This window comes from Polypterus senegalus, chromosome 5, assembly GCF_016835505.1.
Source record: "Polypterus senegalus isolate Bchr_013 chromosome 5, ASM1683550v1, whole genome shotgun sequence".
NCBI classification, from domain to species: domain Eukaryota; kingdom Metazoa; phylum Chordata; class Cladistia; order Polypteriformes; family Polypteridae; genus Polypterus; species Polypterus senegalus.
In genome coordinates, this window is record NC_053158.1 from 167,426,886 (window position 1) to 167,448,768 (window position 21,883).

Genomic DNA, 21,883 nt, shown 5'->3' on the forward strand with positions numbered 1-21,883 from the left:
TCTTGCTCAAAAACTGACACCGTGCATTACTTGGATTTTGTTGCATTCTTCGCATAAATTAGCAAAAATACTGCGAAGTGAAATAATGGGTAGGGATAATTATTGCACTTCTATTTTGTAGAATTCTATCATTATATTAGGGCAGTCAACACTGTAAGCTAGCTAGCAGACCGGTGAGTTAAGCACAGAGGTACTAGAGACTTATTTTGGTTTTAGTGCCACTCAAAGATGACTTATTTAGCACTTATGTGATATGACATTGAATCGATCTTCTTACAGAAACATGAAATGAAAAAAAGGAGCGTAATTTTTATCTTCGCAACGTTTCTCTCATTGTGCCAGCACTGCCATAAATCCACCTCCCGACCCCCTTTCCTCCCACCCCCCTGCACCTTTGTCAGTATGTATAAATCAAGAAAGTGTACACCAGTGCTGTGTACTGCCATGTGACATATCATTGTAAATGGCGTGATACAAAATTGTAAAACTTTAAATGAAAATTTTATTTTATACAATTTTTAAAGGTAGTATATACATACAGTACTGGATGTGTATGTAATTTCTTAGGTACACACTTACTTTTTTGTATTATTGTTTCGTAATGTTAAAAAAAAAAATGAGATGAAAATGTCACTCTGACCAAAACACTGCCTGACGCGTTTGCCTCGTTGCCAGCCCAGGATGCGACAATATTTTTAACACATTAAACTGGCCACATTAATCGCAAACATTAACACATTAACCTAGTATTTACATTTATTTTTTGATTTGTTTTCTAGAGTTAATTATAATGCTGAAGTGGCTACAGAACATAAGGATTCTTTGGTAGATGAGACAAAAATGTAACTCTTTGGGCAGATCTTCAAGCAGTATATCTGGTGAAGACAAGGCACTGCTCATCACCTGCCTACTACCCTTCCTACGGTGATACATGATGGTGGCAGTCGCATGTTGTGGGGTTGCTGCTAAGTTTCTACAACACAATACCTGTAAAGTGTACACAAAGTGAATGGGTCTAAATGTGTTCTAAACCCCATGATAACTTAAGTCACTCCTATGATGAAATGGCATCCCATTCTGGATTGGCTGTGAACTCAGTACTGTGGAAATAGGCTCCTGGAGCTGTGCAATGGAGTAACTGGGGTTTAAAAGGCAGGGACTGAAGATTGTTTTGTGTTTAGATTGTACCCAGGACATAGCTAACTGAATTACTAATATTATTACTATTGTTGTAGGAGTGCTGAGTTGGGTTAATGCTGCGCTGCATTCTGAGCACAAGAGACTCAAGTGTGGAAGAGAGCTGAGGCGTAACTCGAGCCTCTTACAATACAAGGAACAGAGGAGCAAGATGGAAATGAACCCCAAATCTAGTCCCATGCTTCCCCATTAAAATGACCATGCCTGGACTCCGGAGTTGTCAGATAATAGAGCTAACTGTTACACCATCCTGCTGCCCAGAGCAGTACAAATTAAATGACAAGAACACCTTAACATTCAGTAAAAAGGGATTCCCCCATAGCCGCCTGTGAATCAAAGCCAATGTAATATTGTGGATTTTATTTTAAAACCTTGGTACCAAATGGACCTGTAGAGTGTTCTGAGACACATAAAAATGGCAGTGTTCTACTCCCATTTTGCTAGCATGTCTTCTTAATCCAAGTCACACGATACAGTATGGGGAATCGCTGTCATCTACCAGAAGTGTGCTGGGTTATGAACTGCTGGGATATATTTGATAGTTGCTTTTTCCCTGTTTAATTTGGCTTGCGTCCAGCATGCACTCTTTCTATGGCTGTGCTGCGTGCCGTAATCCCATGTGACTTCTCAGCTGTCTTTATCAGTCAACCATTCCCATTTGCCTTGTGTTTGCGGAACAATCCTAACATGGCATTCTTGTCAACTGGTGTCCAGCCGGCAGCTGCCTGCACTCACCCCTCTCCGTTATTGTTAAATCATATCATATCATATTCCTCTTTACTCACTGCAATCTCGAGATTGGAACAAAGTTTTTTTGGCTTTATGCCTTAGCAGCAAGATGACTGCATCCTTAAAGGCGCCAGTGAATTTGATGGAGGTCAATATCGACCTGACATTTTGAACAGCAGCCCACACCTTGTTAATAAGTTATTTTGTGTACTGTAACTGTACATTGTTCTTTTTTTTAACTGTCATGGAGTCACACCTTTGGGCTTTTTATGTCAGCATAACAACAGATCACTGCCATGTGCTTGCAACAGTGCTTTTTTACTCACACACACACCTACTTTATGAATAAACAGAATGTTTTTTGACAAACTTGCACATAAGGCTTTGTATGTGGCTGAGAATAAAAATCCCGCAACACCTGCCTATCTTATTTTCTAATTCATCCATTCCCTGTTCAGACTTGGAATCAGCAAAATGTAATAAGAAGTGTTATGTTGAATACTTTTTTTTTTACTAATTATGCATGGTATTAATCAAAAAATGGATATGGTGTACAATAACACATATAGACCGACCACCTCCAGCACTCAAACATGGCCAGCCAACAAAGCTGTTATGGTCAAGCAAGCCGAGCAGAGGCTGTTCTTTGTGAGACAGTTAATGAATTTCAGAGTGCCAGAGGACGCACTTACCGTTATTTGAAGTGTTTTAATCTTCTTGATATAGCACTCCCTCTGCCATGCCCAGGATGTAGCTGGAGAGAATGGCGTGCACCACTTCTAAAACCACTGGTTGTCACTTCCCCACTGTATGTTACTCTGCTGCTGCAAGCTAACATATTAAAGTCACTAAAATCTTTTCCAACTTGTCGCTCTCCACTCACCCTCTATTCACTCTCCTTGGGCTGGTAAATGACTTGGGTCAATGAAGACCAGGACTTGGCGATGTCACGATGGTGCTTATCCACACTCCATCAAGAGATAAAGTTACTACCTCAGCCTTAAAATTTGACCAACTTCTAAGTGGGGGCTTTTGTTAAATTCCTGCTCTGGGAAATGATGGTTGCTATTGATCTAATGTTGTCTCTGTTAATATATTATTTGCATGAGTGTTGCTAAATCAGACTCCATGCAACTGCTGTTGGTAAAGTTTTTGCATCCTTCCGTGATATTTTTATATTGTTCCACTATTTTGTCACTGCTCAGAAGTGTTAATGTTTTCCGCTGTATTTTAATCAGCTGGTGACTCCATCATCATTTTAAAATGAGCAGCCACATGATGTTCGTAGCACTTCGCATCACTGCCTCACAGCTCAGTGTGTGGAATCTGCATGTTTTCCTGATGTGAGTTTCCTGCAGACAGCTGGCTTTCCTTTCACATTATAAACAGTTGTGTTTCAGGGCTGAGTGGCAACTGTGAATTAACTGGATGTGTGTCCTGTGATGAGTTGGTTTCCTGCCATGCGCCTGATGCAGTCATCACCTTGTAGTCAAGTAAGAGAATAAATAGAATGTTTGTGGCTGTGTATTTTATTCATCATGTATGTATAGCGCCCGCCATGACTGTTGAGGCAGAGACACGTTTTTCCTTGATTTACCCCTCTGCCCCACCCTTTAGAATTACAAATCAAACAATTCAATTCAATTTCATACACAGACCACCCGCCCCAAACCCACCCTGACACACCCCACACACACCCCACATGTCAGGGCACCGTAATGTTTGGGGGTCACAGGTGTTTTTATTGCTTCATTAGTGCGGCCATAAGGTACCTGGCTGTGCTTCTACCCATTGGAGCCCATAGTGGTTATTGTTCAACATGAGGAGAAAACCTGAATCAGTGAAAGTCGAAGAAGCCACTAGAAGGCCAGAAAACAAGAACAAAACCATTAGAGACATCGGTAAAGCCTTAGGATTACCTAAATCACCAGTCTGGAATATCATTAAGAAGAAAAAACAAAACTGGTGAGCTCAGTAATCACAAAGGGACTGGTCTGACTGGGCAGATGACAGAAGAATCCTCGCTCTGGTAAAGAAAAAGCCCCAAACACCAGTCCGACAGATCAGAAACAGTCGTCAAGAGGCAGACCGATGTGTGTGTGACAGAAATGACTATCCGCACAAGACCTCATGAACAGCCACACTACAAGATGCAAACCACTCGTTAGCCACAAAAACAGGATGGCCAGTTTGTGAAAAAAGGACTTAAAAGAGCTTGCAGAACTCTGGAAAAACGTTTTGTGGACAGAAGAGACAAAGATGAGCCTGCATCAGAGTGAAGGTTGAAATGTCGAGACTAAAAGAAAAGGCCCAAAGCAGACCACCTCATCTGTTAAACACAGAGTTAGGGGTGCGATGGCTTGGGCATGTATGGCCACCTCAGGTACTGGCACCCACATCCTCATTAATGAAAACCTTTGATCTGCTCAAGGTTCAGTAAATGCTTGCAAACTCATTACACGGCACAACATCCTAACAATAAGATAATGATCTGATTATACAGCTTAGGCAACACAGGAGTTAGTTCTTCAGTGTCAAAAAACAGAAAACTCTCAAATGGCAAAGCCAGTCACCCAATTGAAATCCATTTGAGCAGGCCTTCAACATGCAGAAGAGAGAACTTAAGGGGACAAGCAGGAGCTGAAGATGGTTGGTTGCATTAGTGGCTCGGTGGAGCATCACCAGAGAAGATACTCGGCACCTGGTGGTGTCTGTGAATTGCAGACTTCAAACAGGGTTATGCAACAAAGATCTAAATTTGACGCTTTAATAGACCTGCCATTACTGTGTCCCAAACATTATGGTGCCCTGAAATGGGGGGGAGAAACACAGTGTGACCGAAATGTATGCAAATACCCTTAGATGAAAGTCTGTGACGTGCCCTTTAATCACGTCTGAGTGGTTTGATTTGTAATTTTAAATTGTGGAGCAGAGTGGGAAATCAAGGAAAAATGTGTAATTGTGTTGAGCATTATGGAGGGCACCGTATGTATAGTCTAATAAATTTAAACAGATTTGTGAACACTTTAATGAAGACATTCTAATATCTATAGTTAGTGTGAATTACAGGGCAAATCTCAAAAACAAAAAAAAATCCTCCATCTGTATTACTGGCACCCTTGTCGCTGGCCATGTCTGCCTGGCACTTTGGCTTTCATCCAAAGTTGCAAATTGTGCACATTAAATTAAGTGGCAATTTTAAAGGGGGCATGAGTGAACCTTGTCCAGCTCTGGCAATGTCTAGATTTGGATTCTGCCTAGGGCTTGATGTTGCTGTGATAGGCTCTCGCTTGTCATGCCTCTGAACTGGAGTAAATGGGTTTGGACATGAATGAATGGGATACATGTCACTCTGCAATCCAAGAAAGGGGAAATTCTGTCACCTTTGACATTGGTGTCAAATCAATCCTTGCAGGAAAATGAATAGAGGTGCCATAAGCCAAGCCTCAGTTGACTGTTCTTTGTTAGCTGGTGCACGTGTTTGTGTGTAGAGAACTTACAGTAGTTATGAATCCGCTTGCTAGTGGTAGGAGACTTAACATACCTTGTACTGAAATCAGCAGCATGGGGACCGCTTTCTAAATAGCTCTGCTCCCTCAGACAACTGACCTGCCTGCCATTTCCTCAGTTTTTTTAATCATTGCTTCAGCTGCCAACGCCCTTTTTTTTAAAAAAGAAAAAAAAAAAAAAGTTCAGCACGCCTAACATCAGAAATGTAGTTGCTCTGGTTTGGCAAGTGTGCAGGAAGCACAACTTAGTGGTTAACCTTGAAGTGTGTATCAACCAGCTTGTCATCCACTCTGCTGCCACAGCTGTTGGCCAGCTTCTCTTTGTGCTTTTCAGACTTAAACCAGTGCCTCTGACGGTCCTAAAAACTGAACAAAGCCCTGTTTATTATTAGTCTCACTTTATACATATGGTGGCTAAATGTTTATTAAATGGACAAAGGAAAAATAAGTCAGTCAGTCAGCCATTTTCCAACCTGCTATATCCTAACACAGGGTCACGGTGGTCTGCTGGAGCCAATCCCAGTAACATTCTCAAATCTGCCTTATCCAGTTCAGGGTGCTAGTGCCTCTCACAACAGCACTGGGTGCACGGAGAGAACCAGCACTGGACAAGGAGCAAGTCAGTCGCAGGGCCTACTCATTAGTCGTGTTCAATGTGTTGATTTTAACATCTGGAGATGATTTTGTCCAAGCACAATGCCTCTGATTATGTTACAGAACAGTGTTTGCCCCTTTTATCTAAAAAATGATGTAGCCCATCTGGCACAACCTCATTATGACTCTATGTGCTGTGCCAGAGCAATGACAGGAAAATCAAGGAGAAAATCATGGCAGAATTTAGAATACTACATGCACAAAACTACCACTGACTAGGCGGTCAATCCAGTCCTTTGGAGGAAAACACACGAGAGGCGTTTCCTTTTTATGGCTAAACTTGTGCAGAAATACCTGAGCGAGTGTTACTGGCATTGCATCTGAAAGACCATTCAGTACAGCAGGTAACATTGTAACCCCCTATTGATCTCTTTTAAAGGATAACTTCAGTATTTTTCATGTCAAAGTAATTTCTTCACAAAGATGGTAATATTTATTTCCAATGCAAAATTGTGTGCCAAAGTCCAGCACTTCAAAAATATCTTGCCCACATTGGCATTTTACATTGGAGTTAACAGGGCACGAATATAACTGAAAAACAAAAGCCTCAGAATTTACTTGGTCTGTCCATTTTTCAAGTCAAGATAGTCAAGTACTGATCCACATCTCATGATTACACACACATTGTAAAGTAGCTTATACATGTTATTTCTGAGCAAAATAAAAAACACCAATATTATGAAATTTGGTCATTTTAAACAAAAAACAGCTATGTGTGTGTGTGTAGTCTTCCACAATAACCTTTCAAGGAGTGGACTCCTTTGGATGATGAAACCACAGTAAATGTTTTGTGCCATGTTGGTTGGTTTTGTTTTGATTTACTTCAGTATTTATGTGCAAACTCACACAAGTGAAAAGAAAACATGTACTTACTGCAAGATAAATAGTACCAGGTACTGTATATGCAATAAAATGATTATTTCCAGATCCCCTTTGCTGTCACAAACATGTGTCGTAAACACAGAAGGCATGCTGTCTTTTATCTAAACCGTCTTTTCTTTTATCAAAAGCAGAGGTCAATGATGGGTATCACCTCCGAGTTGTCTCTAGGTTTTGATAAACAAATTTCCATGGTAGTAAAGTCCATTTTTTTATCAACTGAGACAAATCTCGAAACTAAAATCTTTTGTCCCACAGAAGGACTTGGAACCAGTCATTCATGCTTTTATCACATCTCGGCTTGACTATTGTATCTCCTTATATGTGGGATTGCCCAAATCTGCTCTGTTGTTTCTTCAACTGATTCATAACAGTAGCTAAAAGTTTAACTAGTACTAGAAAAGAGGATCATATCTCTCCTGTACTAGCCTGTCTCCACTGGCTACCAGTGAGATTTCATATTGATTTTAAAATGTTTTTGTTTGTTTTTAAAACCTTGCATGGTCTCACCCCAAAATACATCTGCGATCTCCTTCATCCCCACTCAGCACCAAGGGCTTGAGGTCATCTGGACAACCATACCTCATAGTTCCTAGATCTCGGCTGAAGTCCAGGGGATACAGAGCTTTCTTAGTTGTTGCTCCTAGGCTTTGTAATGATCTGCCTCTTCACATCGGCTCTTCTTCCTCTATCAAAGGTTTTAAAACTCTGCTTCAGACCCGCTTCTTCTCTTCTGCCTTTCACCATGTGTAAGGGTGTGGGTGATTGTGTTAATCGATTGTTTTAGTAATCTCTTCTTACACTGTTGTTTGCATTGTGTTTATTTTATATGGTGTCTTAAATGTGCTTTATAAATTGATCTGACTTGAAATATTCAGTTAGCTTTAGGCTTTTACCTTCCTGGATCGTCCATGCCCCATTGCCTCCATTGTAAAGTACCAGTGAGGGCAAAATATTTTTTTAAATTTATTGAAAACATTAGACTTTAGATAATTTTACATATATAGTATACCATGTTTGTGAAAAAGTAACTTTGAAAAATACCAAACTTATACTTTGAAGCTATAAATGGTAGATCTGCTCCTTTTCTATGTAAGAACACTTAATGTAGGCTCAGATACATGGCCTGTCCATCTAACCCAAATCTGACTTGCCATTGTATTAGGCTGAAGCAAGACCGTCATTTTGTTTGACAGGTGATTGTTGTATTCAAGCTTACTAATAAGATTTAATATTTTGACAAATGCTGTTCAAGTTTTAATGGCCTATTAAAGGTTATTTTTTTAAGAAATGTAACAAGTGAATAAAAACACTTATTCAAACATAATTGCTTCATAAATTTGATTGGTACCCTGTCAGATTAAAAGCCACTGAGGTTCATTCCAATCAAATAAACATCTTACGTAGGGTAGCCTGACTGCACCTCTTGGTGGTTGTAAGTGGCATTTTGTTTTAATGTTTTTTAGCTCCACTCTAGACAATTATCTTGGTAATCACATTTTTTTTTTTTCTAAACGCTGTGATGAATGACACGCATAGGCTGACGTCACCATCAGGATGGGTTCTGATCCCTTTCAAGGCTACAAGGACAGTGGGAGACAACCTGCTAAGGCCACATGCTCCCGTAATGCAGTAGGTGGTGCAGGGGTACATGATCCCTACTTTGTGGGTCTTCCATCTGACCTGGAAGTGATTCTAATGGGCTATGCCCTAGCACTGGAAGTACTCTTGGGTCCAAGATAAAAGAAACCACTTGACCTTTGAGGCGAGCTGGAGTTGGGACTGGAGGATGGACAAAGAATCGTGTTGTGCTTATGCCACTTTTGAAGCCTGTTTGAAAGATATTTAAACTGGGACATGCATCAGTGAGGTTGTTTCTGGGTATTGGGGGTGCGGCACATACCCCCACTCTGCACACTGATTTGGAATGAGCCTATTAATATAATACACACATCATTGGGTGTGTGGGAGGAGAACCTGCATTGGCTTGCATTGAAATTGAAGGATATTCAATCACAGGCTGCTAGATCAATGAGGCAGTGTTACTAACTGCTGTGCCACTGTGCTTCCCTAAAGCAAAATACATCAACGCCAAACAAAAAATGACGCGCTAATGCTAAAGTTTTCAAACAGCACTAGCAGGCAGTGCTTGAATATTGAAATTGGCAAAGGCTGGGGATACAGTAGGGCAGCAGTCTGGAGCAGTAGTTAGTTCAGCTGCCTCAAGGATTTAATGTCCATGGTACAAAGCCCCTGCCCAGCCATTGTCTGTGTAGAGTTGACATGTTGTGGATGCTCAGGTTTTCCTCCCACATCTCAAAAACACATTTTACGTTAATGGACATCTCCAGACTTCAGTGGACTGGTGTCCAGTTCAGGGTTTTATCCTGCCTTTCACCCAGTGCTTCCCGGATTGGCTCTGGTACCCCCACAACCCTGAATTGGATTAAGTGTGTCTGAGCAAGTGATGCTATGCTAGGGAGCAAGCAAGCTGAACATTTCACTGAACTTCTAGCAGTGTTACATTTATATTTATTTGATTAGCAGACACTTTTATCCAAAGTGACTTACACAATAGGTCAACATCATCAAGTAAACATTACTATGGGAGCTTACAGGACAAGCGTACCAAATTGATGACTCCCAGTAATAAGCTCAGAACAAAATTCAAGTGAGTTACAATTCCAAGGTTACAAAAGCTAGCAGCTCAGTTAGACAGAAATTCATCAAGACTTCTGAAACTCATTGACGGGGTCAGAATTTCAAGTGGGGGTTGGCAGCTTGACCCACCATCTAGGAGCTACATATGAAAAGAGTCTGGACTAGGATTTGATCACCAGACACTGGTCATCAGCTGACGGGTGGTCAAGAAAGAGCGCAGGGCCTTAGAAGTGTCTCCATGTTGTATATACAGAAGGTGCTGACCCATTGACCACTCTACAGGAAAGCATCAAAGGTTTGAACTTAATACGAGCCACTACAGGGAGCCAACATACGGTAATGATCTGAATAGAGGAGTGACATGTGCCAGACATGCCGCTGCTTTTTGAATCATCTGTGGAGGCATGGTGACACACGCCGGTGCTCCTGCTAGCAGAGGGCTGCAGTAGTCCAGATGTGTTAGGAGGTGCTTAGTGACAGAAAATGAATGATGACACTCTTTAGTTAGTTAGCAGAAGAGAGATGGGCGGTGTGTCATTAGGAAGAGTCCATCTAATTTGTATTTAGATAGTACTGGATAGAGACTAGTGCTACTAGAAGTTCTAAAGAGGCAGCAAAAGGTGATACAATTTCTCTCATTAAAATCAATAAACATGCATTTTTTCATTTTTAATGTTTTCCTTTGTGAGGTGGTGGGAGGCAGCCCTGCACAGGACTCCAGTCTGTACTCATTGAGATATGGGAAGAAAGTGGGGTACCCGGAAGAAAAAAAACAAACATGTAGAGGATTATTAAACTGCACTGAGGGTAGACAGTCCCAGGACAGGACTTAGTCTCTGGCGCTTTGAGGCAGACTGCTAAACAAGCAAATATTTAATTTGAAATTGCCCTGTGTATAAGTGAACACCCTGTTTTGAGTGCGGGTGTTTGCTTGCTTATTCACATGTAGCAAAGGCAGTTTAAGATACTCTGGCCTGGAGTTGTAGACTGTGAGAGCAGCCTTACCCAGCATTTGACTCTGCCCAACTGGAGGTTACTGTCACTTTATGACATGTGAGTCCTCCTGTATACAAAGAGCACAGAAGAAAATCATGAGAGGTGATGAGAACACAGAAAAAAGTGCAAACGATGGCTGTTAGGTGCCCAGGTGTAATAAGGGCCATTCAGTGAGGACATACGGATTTTATTTTAATTTGGTGACAAGGCCACACTCACTCAAGTCCCAGCCCTGCTCACGGTGTGACCCTGACCAACTTAATGATGAAATAAGATGGTTAAAATATGTATTTATGTAAAATGTTGTCCATTTCTACAAAGTACATGTGATGTTTTTGGTGATGGTCTTTATCATCAAAGGCACTACTGTATGTAACATCATTATCTTTCAATCCTTCCAGCAGACACATTTGTGCTATTTACCGAATGTGAAAAAGAACTGGATGCTACTTGATGTCGGAGTCTACTTAGTGAATGAGGCAGAAGGCACAGCAATCCATATTGCGTGTTGAGGCCCAATCTTCTGACAATGGTGTTGCTGACTACTGCTTAGCAGCAGAGACATTCTTACACTTTTTGGTGTTCACATTGAAGATATCTTGTCACTATTATGCGCCAACCTTGAATTACAAGCATAAACTCAGCAAGCTGTAAGAAAAATCAGCCGGCTGTTAGTGCCTTAGTGTATTCTGTCAACTGGAGGATTTCTGTTTTTCTAGTCACTGCTGCCATCTAGTGTTTAGAGTCGTATCACATACTGATTATTAATCATTTCTTGCTATAAACTCATCGATCACAAAAATGGACTATTCTAGAGCATTGAAATTTAAATTTTTATAGAATCATCATTTGATTCTGAAACCAGCCTGAATGTTTAAGTTGTATGTGACTGTTTCCTATATACAAATTAGATATTTTGTTTAAAGACACCTATCCAATTTTCCACTTCTCACCAAATCAATCCAGGAGGCCATACTGGTTAACCTTGATGAAGACTCAGACAGCATTTCAATAACATAACAAAATAATTCAATAATCTACCCTTCAATGATCCTTTGGAACTCGGTGACACACAGAATACACTCTAGTTCGATATGTGCCAGGCATTCTCTATTTCAACTAAAGGTCTTCCATCAGTCACATTTATCTCATTTAAAGTTGTCCAAAATGTACCAAGGGCAAGAGCCAGTCTGCGAGTGTTGTAACCCAGTTCCAGTATCAGTAGGCTATATCTTTTGGGAATGCGCTAATTTAACATCATTTTGTAGAAAAATCTTTACATACTTCTCAGCTAGCTTTCGTGTCACAATCACTCCAAATCCATTAATGGTGATATTTGGTGTACTCTCGGATGGGGTTAAAATGCATAGTGAGAAATCGATTGTAATATCCTGTGCCACACTACTAGCATGCAACCTTATCTTGTTTAACGGGAATAATCACAACCCACCTTCTATTACTCAGTAGAAAAGCAATGTTCAATGTGATCAGATTCTCTCTTAGAGAGCATGTCCAAAGCTATTTTTTTTAAAACATAGCAAGAACTCATTAATAATTTGTTGTAATCAGCATGCTGTGCCTGTGCTTGACTCTGTCATGCTATTAATTGTTCTGTGATATTTAAAAAGTTAGATGGTGGGTTTTTTTTTTTTTTTGCTTATGTCGTTTTTCTATTTCACCTCCTTGTTCTCTTTCTCCTGGGGGTGGAGGTTGAATCTTGTTTTGTTTGTTTTTTCCTCTTTATTTCTGTTTCTTTTGTTTTCTGTGTATCAGTTTTGAAGTAAATGATCATAAGAGTGGTCCTGAGTGGTTGAAAAGGAGCATAGGACCTTAAAAGTGTCTCCAAATATGAACTTTATACATGCTGCTACAGGGAACTAATGTAGTGATCAGTAGCAGGTGTGGGCATCCTTGGTCCTGGAGGGCCGCATTGGATGCAGATTTTTGTTCCAATCCAATTGTTTAATTAGAAACCAGTCCTCACGTGTAACAGATCATATTTAGTTTCATGGCTTATTAGTGTTTCAACTGTGCAATGTTATTTTATTCTTACTGTATATTATTTTTTTTTTCTTTCTCTCCCCACACCCTTTCTGAGTATATGGGTGGAGTGGTGGCTCTGAGGCTAAGGACCTGTGCCGGCCAGTTCGAATCCCATAAAATGTCAGAAGTGACTGTACTCTGGTGGGCCCTTGAGCAAAACCCTTAAGCTGAAATTGCTTCCTCCTGGGTAGGACGTTAATCTGCATCCAGCCCTGCAAGCAGGTCCTCCCTCCAAATTACAGGGAAAACCTGTGGGCTGGTGGCAGGATTGGCACTCTAGCCACCGTAAAAACCCTCACACTGTACCAGTGTGGTGCTGAGGTGTCACCCACTGCAACTGCACTGTGGTCCTAATCCAGGCAGTTCGTCGTGTGGTGGGTGCGGCAACACCCTGTCATCAGTAAAACCTCCCAACCTCTCTCTTTCTCTCTCTAAGGATATCACCCTTATACGTTTTAGTAATAGATGAGTAATTCTCTTCAGTTTTACAGTGCAGAATGAATACACACAGGTGTGAATGGAAACGGGCTAAATGATAACTGACAGTTCCTTTGTCATGTGCATCTTATCACTAATAAGGAGCAAGTAAAAACTGTGAATGCAGCTGTTTATGACTAAAGTAAGCAATTAAGAGTTTGAAGTCTTGGCAAGCGAGATGGTTAAAATGAAGCAGAAAAATTTCACTTGAGCAAATAGTGCTTTATCAGCAAAAAGAAACTATGGCCCCCTAGGACTGACATTGCTCACTGATCTGAAAAGAGGAGTGACATGTGCCCTCCTTGGCTGGTTGAACACCAGACGTGCCACTGCATTTTGAATCATCTGCAGCGTTTTGGTGTCACATACTAGTGATCCTAACAGCAGAGAGTTGCAGAAGTCCTGACGTGACAAGACTAAAGCCTGGACCAGGAGTTGTGCTGCATGGTCTTGATAAGAAGCATTGCTTTTGGGTATACAGTAAATACAAGGCTTGCCATACTATATACTAAGTTTATGATTACATCATTTTATTAATCTCTCCATTGTCTGTATCCTGTTTGTCCAGATCAAAGTTATAGAGGCCAAAACCTATCCTGGCAGCATTAGGTGCAAGCCACCATTTAGAATTATTTAATGGCCACTTCCGTGTTGTCTCCAATTTCAGGTCCATAGCTAGTTGTGTGATCACAGTGTCGCTGCATGTTGCGTCATCGCTCTCTCAGTATTTAAGATGGCAGCTCAGTATCATTGATGTCCATATTTATAGATACGTCTCTTTAAATCCCAACTCTTAAACTCGGTACTTATTGATGTAGACTGCTTAAATAGTTCTTGAATGTCTGCCTAGTTATTTTGACTATGATTGTTATTTAACATGTTGTTTTTCTTTATGTCTTTCTGGTATTTACACCTCTTGCCTGTTCTCTGACTGCATCTCTACTGTCCTCTCCTGGCCTTTTAAACCGGTTCTTGGATGGTCTTAGTTCTTATTTTTTTCTACAAGACAGTTAAACCATTTAGCAAATAGCCAGAGTATGTTTAGCAGAATGCGTAATTTTATTTGGATTAAATTTAAAATGTGCAAATCATAAATTTAAAGGACTAAACTGGAATTTACTGCAAAGCACTAGCATATGAACTATTTTGCCTCTGTACCTCTCAAAATTATAATAATAATAATAATTCATTCACTCTCTTATTCCTATACAGGGCCACAAAACGACAAAGCCAGTCCTGGGAAACTCTGGCACAAAGCGGCAACTTATCAAATCACTCTTTACAATTAAAAAACTAATGTGATGCTTTTTATTTTTCTTCTTTACAGTGGCCTGTCTGACGGCATGATCTTAGATATCATTTGTAACTATTTGGTCCTTCCCAATCGTATAACTGTACCTCTGGTGGATGACCTTCAGCTCTCACAGCTTCGCTTCCCTATGCCCAAGGTAGGTGAAAAATCTGAAAATTTGCACCCATTCCTTAAATTGTGATGAGCAACAAGTAGATGTGACCATTCATCTTGCCAGCTAATGTATACATTAAACACCCAAACCTTAGATTTTCCAGGTTTTAGTAAATTGATAACTTAAATGAAGTTGTTCCCCCTTACCCTGAAACATGCTTACATAATAGTTCTTTTCACTTTCAAAATGTTCCCATCGAATTTGTGGCTGGCATACATTTAATTGACTTTTTTCCAACTGCTCAACCCCTCTGCAAAGAAGTTTTCTTTTTGCCCTGGCAGACACTATTCCCAATCTAGAGTTGATTATAGTTTTATCTTGCATTCGCTCACACCATCTCTTTCAAACGTCTGGCTTGCATCAGCATCACTCTCTGACCATAAGTCTGTTCTTTTTCAGTTTTATTTTTCAACAGCCCCGTCCTATGCAACCTGTTGGCGGTTTAACTCATCACTGTTCTGTGATCATATTTACTGTCAGAAGTTATCAAGTACTTTTGAAGAGTTCATCAGTATTAACTCTGGCTCTGTGTAAGACCCTGCCTATGCCTGGCTAGCAGTTAAAGGGGAAATATGGTTTTACTATTAGCTATGCTTCTGGACTGGCAAGGTCCCACAGACAAAAAATTTGTGACTTGGAATCTCAGCTCACTGCTTTGGAGAATGCCCGTCCCTACATGTTTAATCCTGATTATGACTCTTCACCAATAATGACGAAGCCAACTATAGAAACGAGCTGAGCCAATTGGTCCAGTGGTGTTAAGACAACAATCTCTTTCTGAACATGGGTAAGACCAAAGAGATTGCGGCCGATTTCAGAAGAGGTCATTCACAGCACCCCCGACTGACCATCGATGGTGTAGATGTGGAAAGGGTGAGTAGCACCAAGTTCCTGGGGACGTACATCTCCGAGGACCTCTTCTGGTCAGATAACTCCAAATCACTGACCAGGAAAGCTCAAACCCGCCTCTACTTCCTACGCAAACTGAAGAGAGCACAAGTTCTTCCCTCCATCATGTGCTCTTTCTACTGGGAGAGAGCATCCTCATTAGCTGCATCCCTGTGTGGCATGGAGGCTGCACTGCCTCCTGTAGGAAGTCCCTGCAACGCATAGTGGATGCGGCCAGTAAGATCATTGGTGCCCCACTGCCCTCCCTCAAGGACATTTTCCACACCCGCCTCACCTGTAGAGCCATTAGCATTGCTGGGGACTCGTCCCACCCCTTACATTCCCTGTTCAGCCCCCTCACCTCAGGGAAAAGGTACCGGAGCCTCCGGGCCTGCTCCACAAGACTGTCAAACATCTTCATCCACCAAGCTGTCAGGATGCTGAACTCTGTCCACTATCTTACTCCCTGCCCTTGGACCGTAACAAGAGTCATTATCTACCAAGTACCCTATTTCAGCTGGTGTTATATAAAGACTCAATGTTACATCTGCTGCTAACTGTCTGTCTTTTGTACATCTCATAAGCTACTCTATAATGCACCTTCTTATTTTTAACTATAAGTGGCTTTTACACTACTGATTATTGCACATTGTACTTAGGTTTACTTTGCAAGTTCTCATTTTATTTATCTTATATGTTATACTTATATACTTTTTATATTTTATATTTTATTGTACTAGTTAAGAGAGAAACAGTATTTTGATTCTTCTGTATGTTCTGTACATATAGTGAATTGACAATAAAAGGCTATTTGATTTGATTTAATTTCTAATGTAACAGCAGAGTTAAACTCTATTCTCCTACAAAAAGCGGAGTCAGTGGCTGGTGCCCATTTGGATCGTGGACACCAGGTTAGAGCTCCACTTAGTGGTGCAAGGCAATGCTGCAACACCAGATCTGACCTTGGCCTTAAAGTACCAAAACAACATGGCACCCCCATAGCTGCCTGTACATAATGGATAGTGGGTGTCTCTGTGCTGCTACTTACTGTACTGTCCTGTAATAAAATCAGTGCAATGCACATGACTGCCTGAATGTCTGTTTCCAGTATAATCTTTAACAGGACATCTTTCGACCTGACTTCTGTCCTGTGGCAACTAGAATAACTAGAGTCCCTTGGAATCCTAGCTCTCTCTGGGGTCCTCCACAATGTTTTTTTTCAATTTGTACTTTTTACTTTTGTAACTTGTTGTTTTTTTTTTTTTTGTTTTGTTTTTTTGGCCAGTTGAATATCTGCTCGCCTATTTTGTATTTTACTTCCAGTTATACTAAATTATTATCTTGACCTTTGTTTATTCTGCTATGCCTTCTCCGTCCATTTTCAAGTAACATTACAGTAGCTGTTCATCTCCCATACTTGTTGTCCTTAGAATGTGAGATTGGCTATCAAGCCAGTAGTTGGGTGACTGTGAAATTCTAAAAGAGGATAGGCATAGCATGCAGTAATGTAAGAATAACAAAACTGTCATGGTCTAGGAGTCCCAATAAACACATCCAAAAAATGCTTACTAGGAGAGTATCACCATCAAACCCCGGCTAGTAATAAGTGACAGCACCAAATCTTCTTAAAATAAAAGGTTTATTCTCACAAGATGCTCTTTAATAGCAGCGAAGCGCCGAGGAGCACAAGAAGCCAAAGGAATTGCCGAAAAACAATTAAGACAATTCAATGCAAACAACATCCCAATACAGTAATCCAGAAATGTTGTCAAACACAGAGCATGAAGGTCAGAAATCCAAAATATCCCAAAGGAACAGCAAAAACACAGTTAAATCACCAACTCCACAGCGCATTCACAAAGAACCACCCGGAACTGTGGAAGACCCTCAGATTTATAGGACGGAGGGCAGTGATTGGCAGGTAGCTCCACCTCTTGTGGGACATCCCACAAAACACATGGAACATAACAAAGACAGCCCATATACATAGACAAAACTAAAAATAAAGAAAAATGCATCTAATCGACATAAATGAATCAAAAATTAACAGAAGAGACATAAAACATGAATTTGAACCGCAACTGGTAGAGGAATCCAGGCTGAGACATACCAAAAAATGAGACACATTTGTGAAAATTCTTCTTAAATTTAGAATAGAGCATGCAATGCAAAAAGGCTGAGTCGTGCCTACGTGACCTATGTGTTTACCAAGAGCAGAATTCACCATCATAAAACCTGTGTGCTTTTTCTTTCTCTTGGTCTAAAAATAATCCTTGACCACAGTGCCCCCGTTCCTAAACTGCAGGACTGCTGATTCAGTCCCTGTGACCTGTGACTCCCTGAGTGACCCTGAGCAAGTCACCCAACCTGCTGCTGCACCGGCAGTAAAAAATACACAGCTGTAATATAGGTGTGTATTTATGAGACCATGTGAGCATGAGAAAGGCTCCCCACTATTAAGTACATGCATCTTTTTATTATTTTGATTGTGGCCAATGAATCATAGCTCAAACAAATTGTTATATCCATACCAGTCATACTATGTAACTCCCTACTTTCATCTAGGACATTTTCTTAGGCTGTTATGTCAAACTCTCATGGGACTTTTCCTCTTGAGTAAACATTGGTTTTCTGACCTTGACAAACATGCCATGTTCTTTTCATACAGAAGAGTTATTGCCTGCTACCCACATAATTTGTAACATTCAAATTCTCATGCCCTTTGTAATTGGCATATGCCCAACACAAATATGTATTCTTCCCTGGTATAGTCGGAATATTTACTGACACAGAAAAATATTCATTTAACCATGACCAGCACTTTTGTGAAGATCACTAAGAAAAACAAAAAGCTGCAATCATTGCTTAAAAATAAAATGGCAACACTTTAGGTACTACAAAAAAATGCCAATTGCTCATTTATTCTTACGTAATAAGACCTTAACAGAGGCTTCTTTTGATCTTGATTGCACTTATAAAGCATAAATAAGGTTATTCATCTCTGTGCAGTTTGGCATATTAGGAGTCTTTGATACACTGGAAAAATATGAGGGATTCACAGCTCTCCTGTTGAAATTTACAATATTAAGAGAAAAGCGTCTCAGTTAAGCCACTTCTTCTAAAGTGAAGTTATTTTACTAGTCCACATTGCACAGCTGAATAACCACTTTACTGATGCTTTATAAGTATTACGAACGCCAAAAGAGGCCTTTTCTAAGATCTCATTACATACGAGTAAATGAGTAATAGGCACATCTCTGTAATACATAAACTAAAATGTTACCAATAAAATACAGTATGCTGGTAAACTTGAGGATGTCTGTGAATAAAGCACAGTTCAGATCAAAGAAAATTTGAATGTCAAATCAAAGACAGTAACATTAAAGTGGACGAAACTTCAGAAAGCACTGACCTAATGGCTAGATGTATTGATTAATAGTCACACAAAGGAAATATGGTGCAGAAGTACAGCTTTAAATGCAAACGTTGACATTTCAGCTAGTAAAGGCAAAGCACAAATTGTCTATGAACCCACATTGTCACTTAATCATTTATAGTGTCTCCACTAATATAGATAAAAGCAAAATGGCTCTTTTATGGTGAATTTTTTTCCATTCAAATATTTTTCTTTAGTTAAAGATTTGATTTTTGTTAATATCTTAAATGAAAGATCAAGAGGATGAAAGACAAAGACATTTTTTCACAGTCCATTTTCCTTTTATTTACCAAGAGTTCCAATATTAGTGTAGGACACTGTAGGCTGCAATTGCCAGTCCCAGTTATACCTGCAGTTAACTTTAGGGACATCGTGGACATCTCCTCACCATCTTTTTAAAAGCATCACGTAGACACTTTTGATTAGTGTAAACATATGGTCAGTCTCTTTGTGCAGTCTGCTAAACATATCCATCCTAAGAAAGTGGAATGAATTCTCGGCACAGACCAGTTTATCTCAGCAGCAGTTGTAAAGTCAATCTCAGGGTAAGAACACAGCTAGAATGGAGGTAGCCCAAAGTCAAGTCTGGTTCTTCCACATAACCTCCTTAATAGCAATATATATACAGTGGCTTCAGAAAGTCTTCAAACTTCTTCACTTTTGACACATTTGGTTATGTTGCAGCCTTATGCTAAAATCATTTAAATTAATTAGGTGAAAACAGGATTTTCGGAATTTTTAAAACTGTGTTATAAAACAAAATCTGAAATATCACATTGACACAAGTATTCAGACCCTTTGCTATGAGACTAAAAATTTGGCTCAGGTGCATCCCATCCTGTTTATCATCATGGAGATGTTTCTATACCTTCTTTAGAGTCCAACTGTGGACAATTCAATGTACTGGATATGATTAGGAAAGGCAAACACTTGTCTTTGAACAGTCCCACAGGTGACAATTTGTATCAGAGCAACAACCAAACCATGAGGTCGAAGGATTTGCCTGCAGAGCTTAGAGACAGGATTGTGTTAGGGTACAGATCAAGGAAAGGCACCAAAGAAAATCTGCAGCATTGAGGGATCCCAAGAGCGCAGTGGCTGTCATAATTCTTAAACGGAAGAAGTTTGGAAAAACCATGACTCTTCCTAGAGCTTCCTCTGCAAAGTACAGAGATACCCTTAATTAAAATCTGCTCCACAGGGCCAAAGGTTCACGTTCCAACATGGCAGTGACCCTAAGCACAAATCAAAGACAACACGGGAGTGGCCTGAGGTCAACTCTGTGAATGGTCTTGAGTTGCCAGTGAGAGCCTGGACTTGAACCCATTTGAACATCACTGAAGAGACCTGAAAATAGCTGTCCGCTGATCCAGGTGTGCAGGGCTTGTGGTGTCATACCCAAGAACACTGGAGGCTGTAATTGCTGCTAAAGGTGCTTCAACTAAGTACTGAGTAAATGGTCTGAATCCTTGTGTCAATGTGATAGTTCATGTTTTTACTTTCTCGTATACAAAGTATTGGAAAGCATTGTAATCATCCAAAGATTCAATGTCGAGCTTTTGATGAATCTATATATATATATATATATATATAAACATGGTAACTTGAGTACACTTTCACTTATGTCAACCAAATTTTGCATACAAGTATTGGGTACAAAACATTGATTTCTATCAACTGTTGGGCTATTTCCGTTAACCAGAAGTGGTACTTTTCCTTTTCTTCATTTTGGTTGCAGAGTCTTAATTCTTTGATTTGTTGTTGATGTACATAATATAAAAAAAATAATCATTGACTTACGGTTTGTTCCTCAAATATCCATCCCTATATCTGAGTATACGAGAAAATCTAGGGGAGTCCACTCCCGATTTTTATTTTAATACATTTGCAAAAATTCCTAAACTCCTATTTTTGCTTCATCATTTAGGGGTATTGAGTGTTGTTTAGCATTAGGCTATTAGTGAAGGGGTCTAAATATAAAGACTTGGAGTAGTGAAGATGAAATGATTATAAGTAAGCAAATTTAGGGACTATAATGCAAGCAGAGAAAATAATGTTAGGTTGTGTTTGTGTGGACAGTAAGCTTTAGCTCAAGTAGCTGATGTTCTCCCTCCCAAAAATAGCTTCACAATGGAGGCAGTGTTTGGACTGCGGATGAATATTTATCAGGATCATTTAAGCAGTGCAGTATGACTGGAGTCGTGGTTCGACTATGAATGTTACTAAACATAGTGCAAACCCATGCATCTGAGAAATGCCACAGTAGAACAGGGCTTTACTTTTTATTCATAGACCTGGAAGCAAACTAAACTGATATCTTCCTCCTTATATGGTGGATAGCCAAGGGATGTGTAAATAAGATGACAAAGTCATCTTCTTGTTTGGAAAATTGCTGTGCATCATAATCATGTCCCCTAAGGGCCTCTTGGCACAATTGTCTAAATGCTGCTGCCAATCATCTCAAAAGTGTTGCCAAAAGCTTTTATTTTTCCCTATGGCATTAAATTATTTGTGTTTACTTACAGTACTTTACTTAATGGACAGTAGATCCTAAAAGACAGACATTCCTTTAGACCATCACTTAAATTAGTGTTAACATTGTACTTGGAGGGCGGCACAGTGGGTAGCGCTTCTGCCTCGCAGTTAGGAGACCCAGGTTTGCTTCCCGTGTCCTCCCTGCATGGAGTTTGCATGTTCTCCCCATGTCTGTGTGGGTTTCCTCTGGGTGCTCCGGATTCCTCCCACAGTCCAAAGACATGTAGGTTAGATGCATTGGCGATCCTAAATTGTCCCCAGTGTGTGCTTGGTGTGTGGGTGTGTGTGTGAGTGTGCCCTGCAGTGAGCTGGCGCCCTGCCCAGGATTTGTTTCCTGCCTTGCGCCTGTGTTGGCTGGGATTGACTCCAGCGGACCCCCGTGACCCTGTAGTTAGGATATAGCGGGTTGGTTA

General features: G+C 40.3%; 1 protein-coding gene across 5 annotated transcripts in view; it reads left to right on the forward strand.

The window, feature by feature from the left end:
* esyt2b (extended synaptotagmin-like protein 2b) overlaps positions 1-21,883 on the forward strand; it is a 267,718-nt gene that overhangs the window by 190,496 nt on the left and 55,339 nt on the right. For all 5 annotated transcript variants that reach the window (XM_039753605.1, XM_039753607.1, XM_039753603.1 and 2 more), the window contains exon 8: positions 14,473-14,593. In XM_039753605.1, coding sequence (XP_039609539.1) covers positions 14,473-14,593 — 121 coding nt within the window. The remainder of the gene's footprint in view (positions 1-14,472; positions 14,594-21,883) is intronic.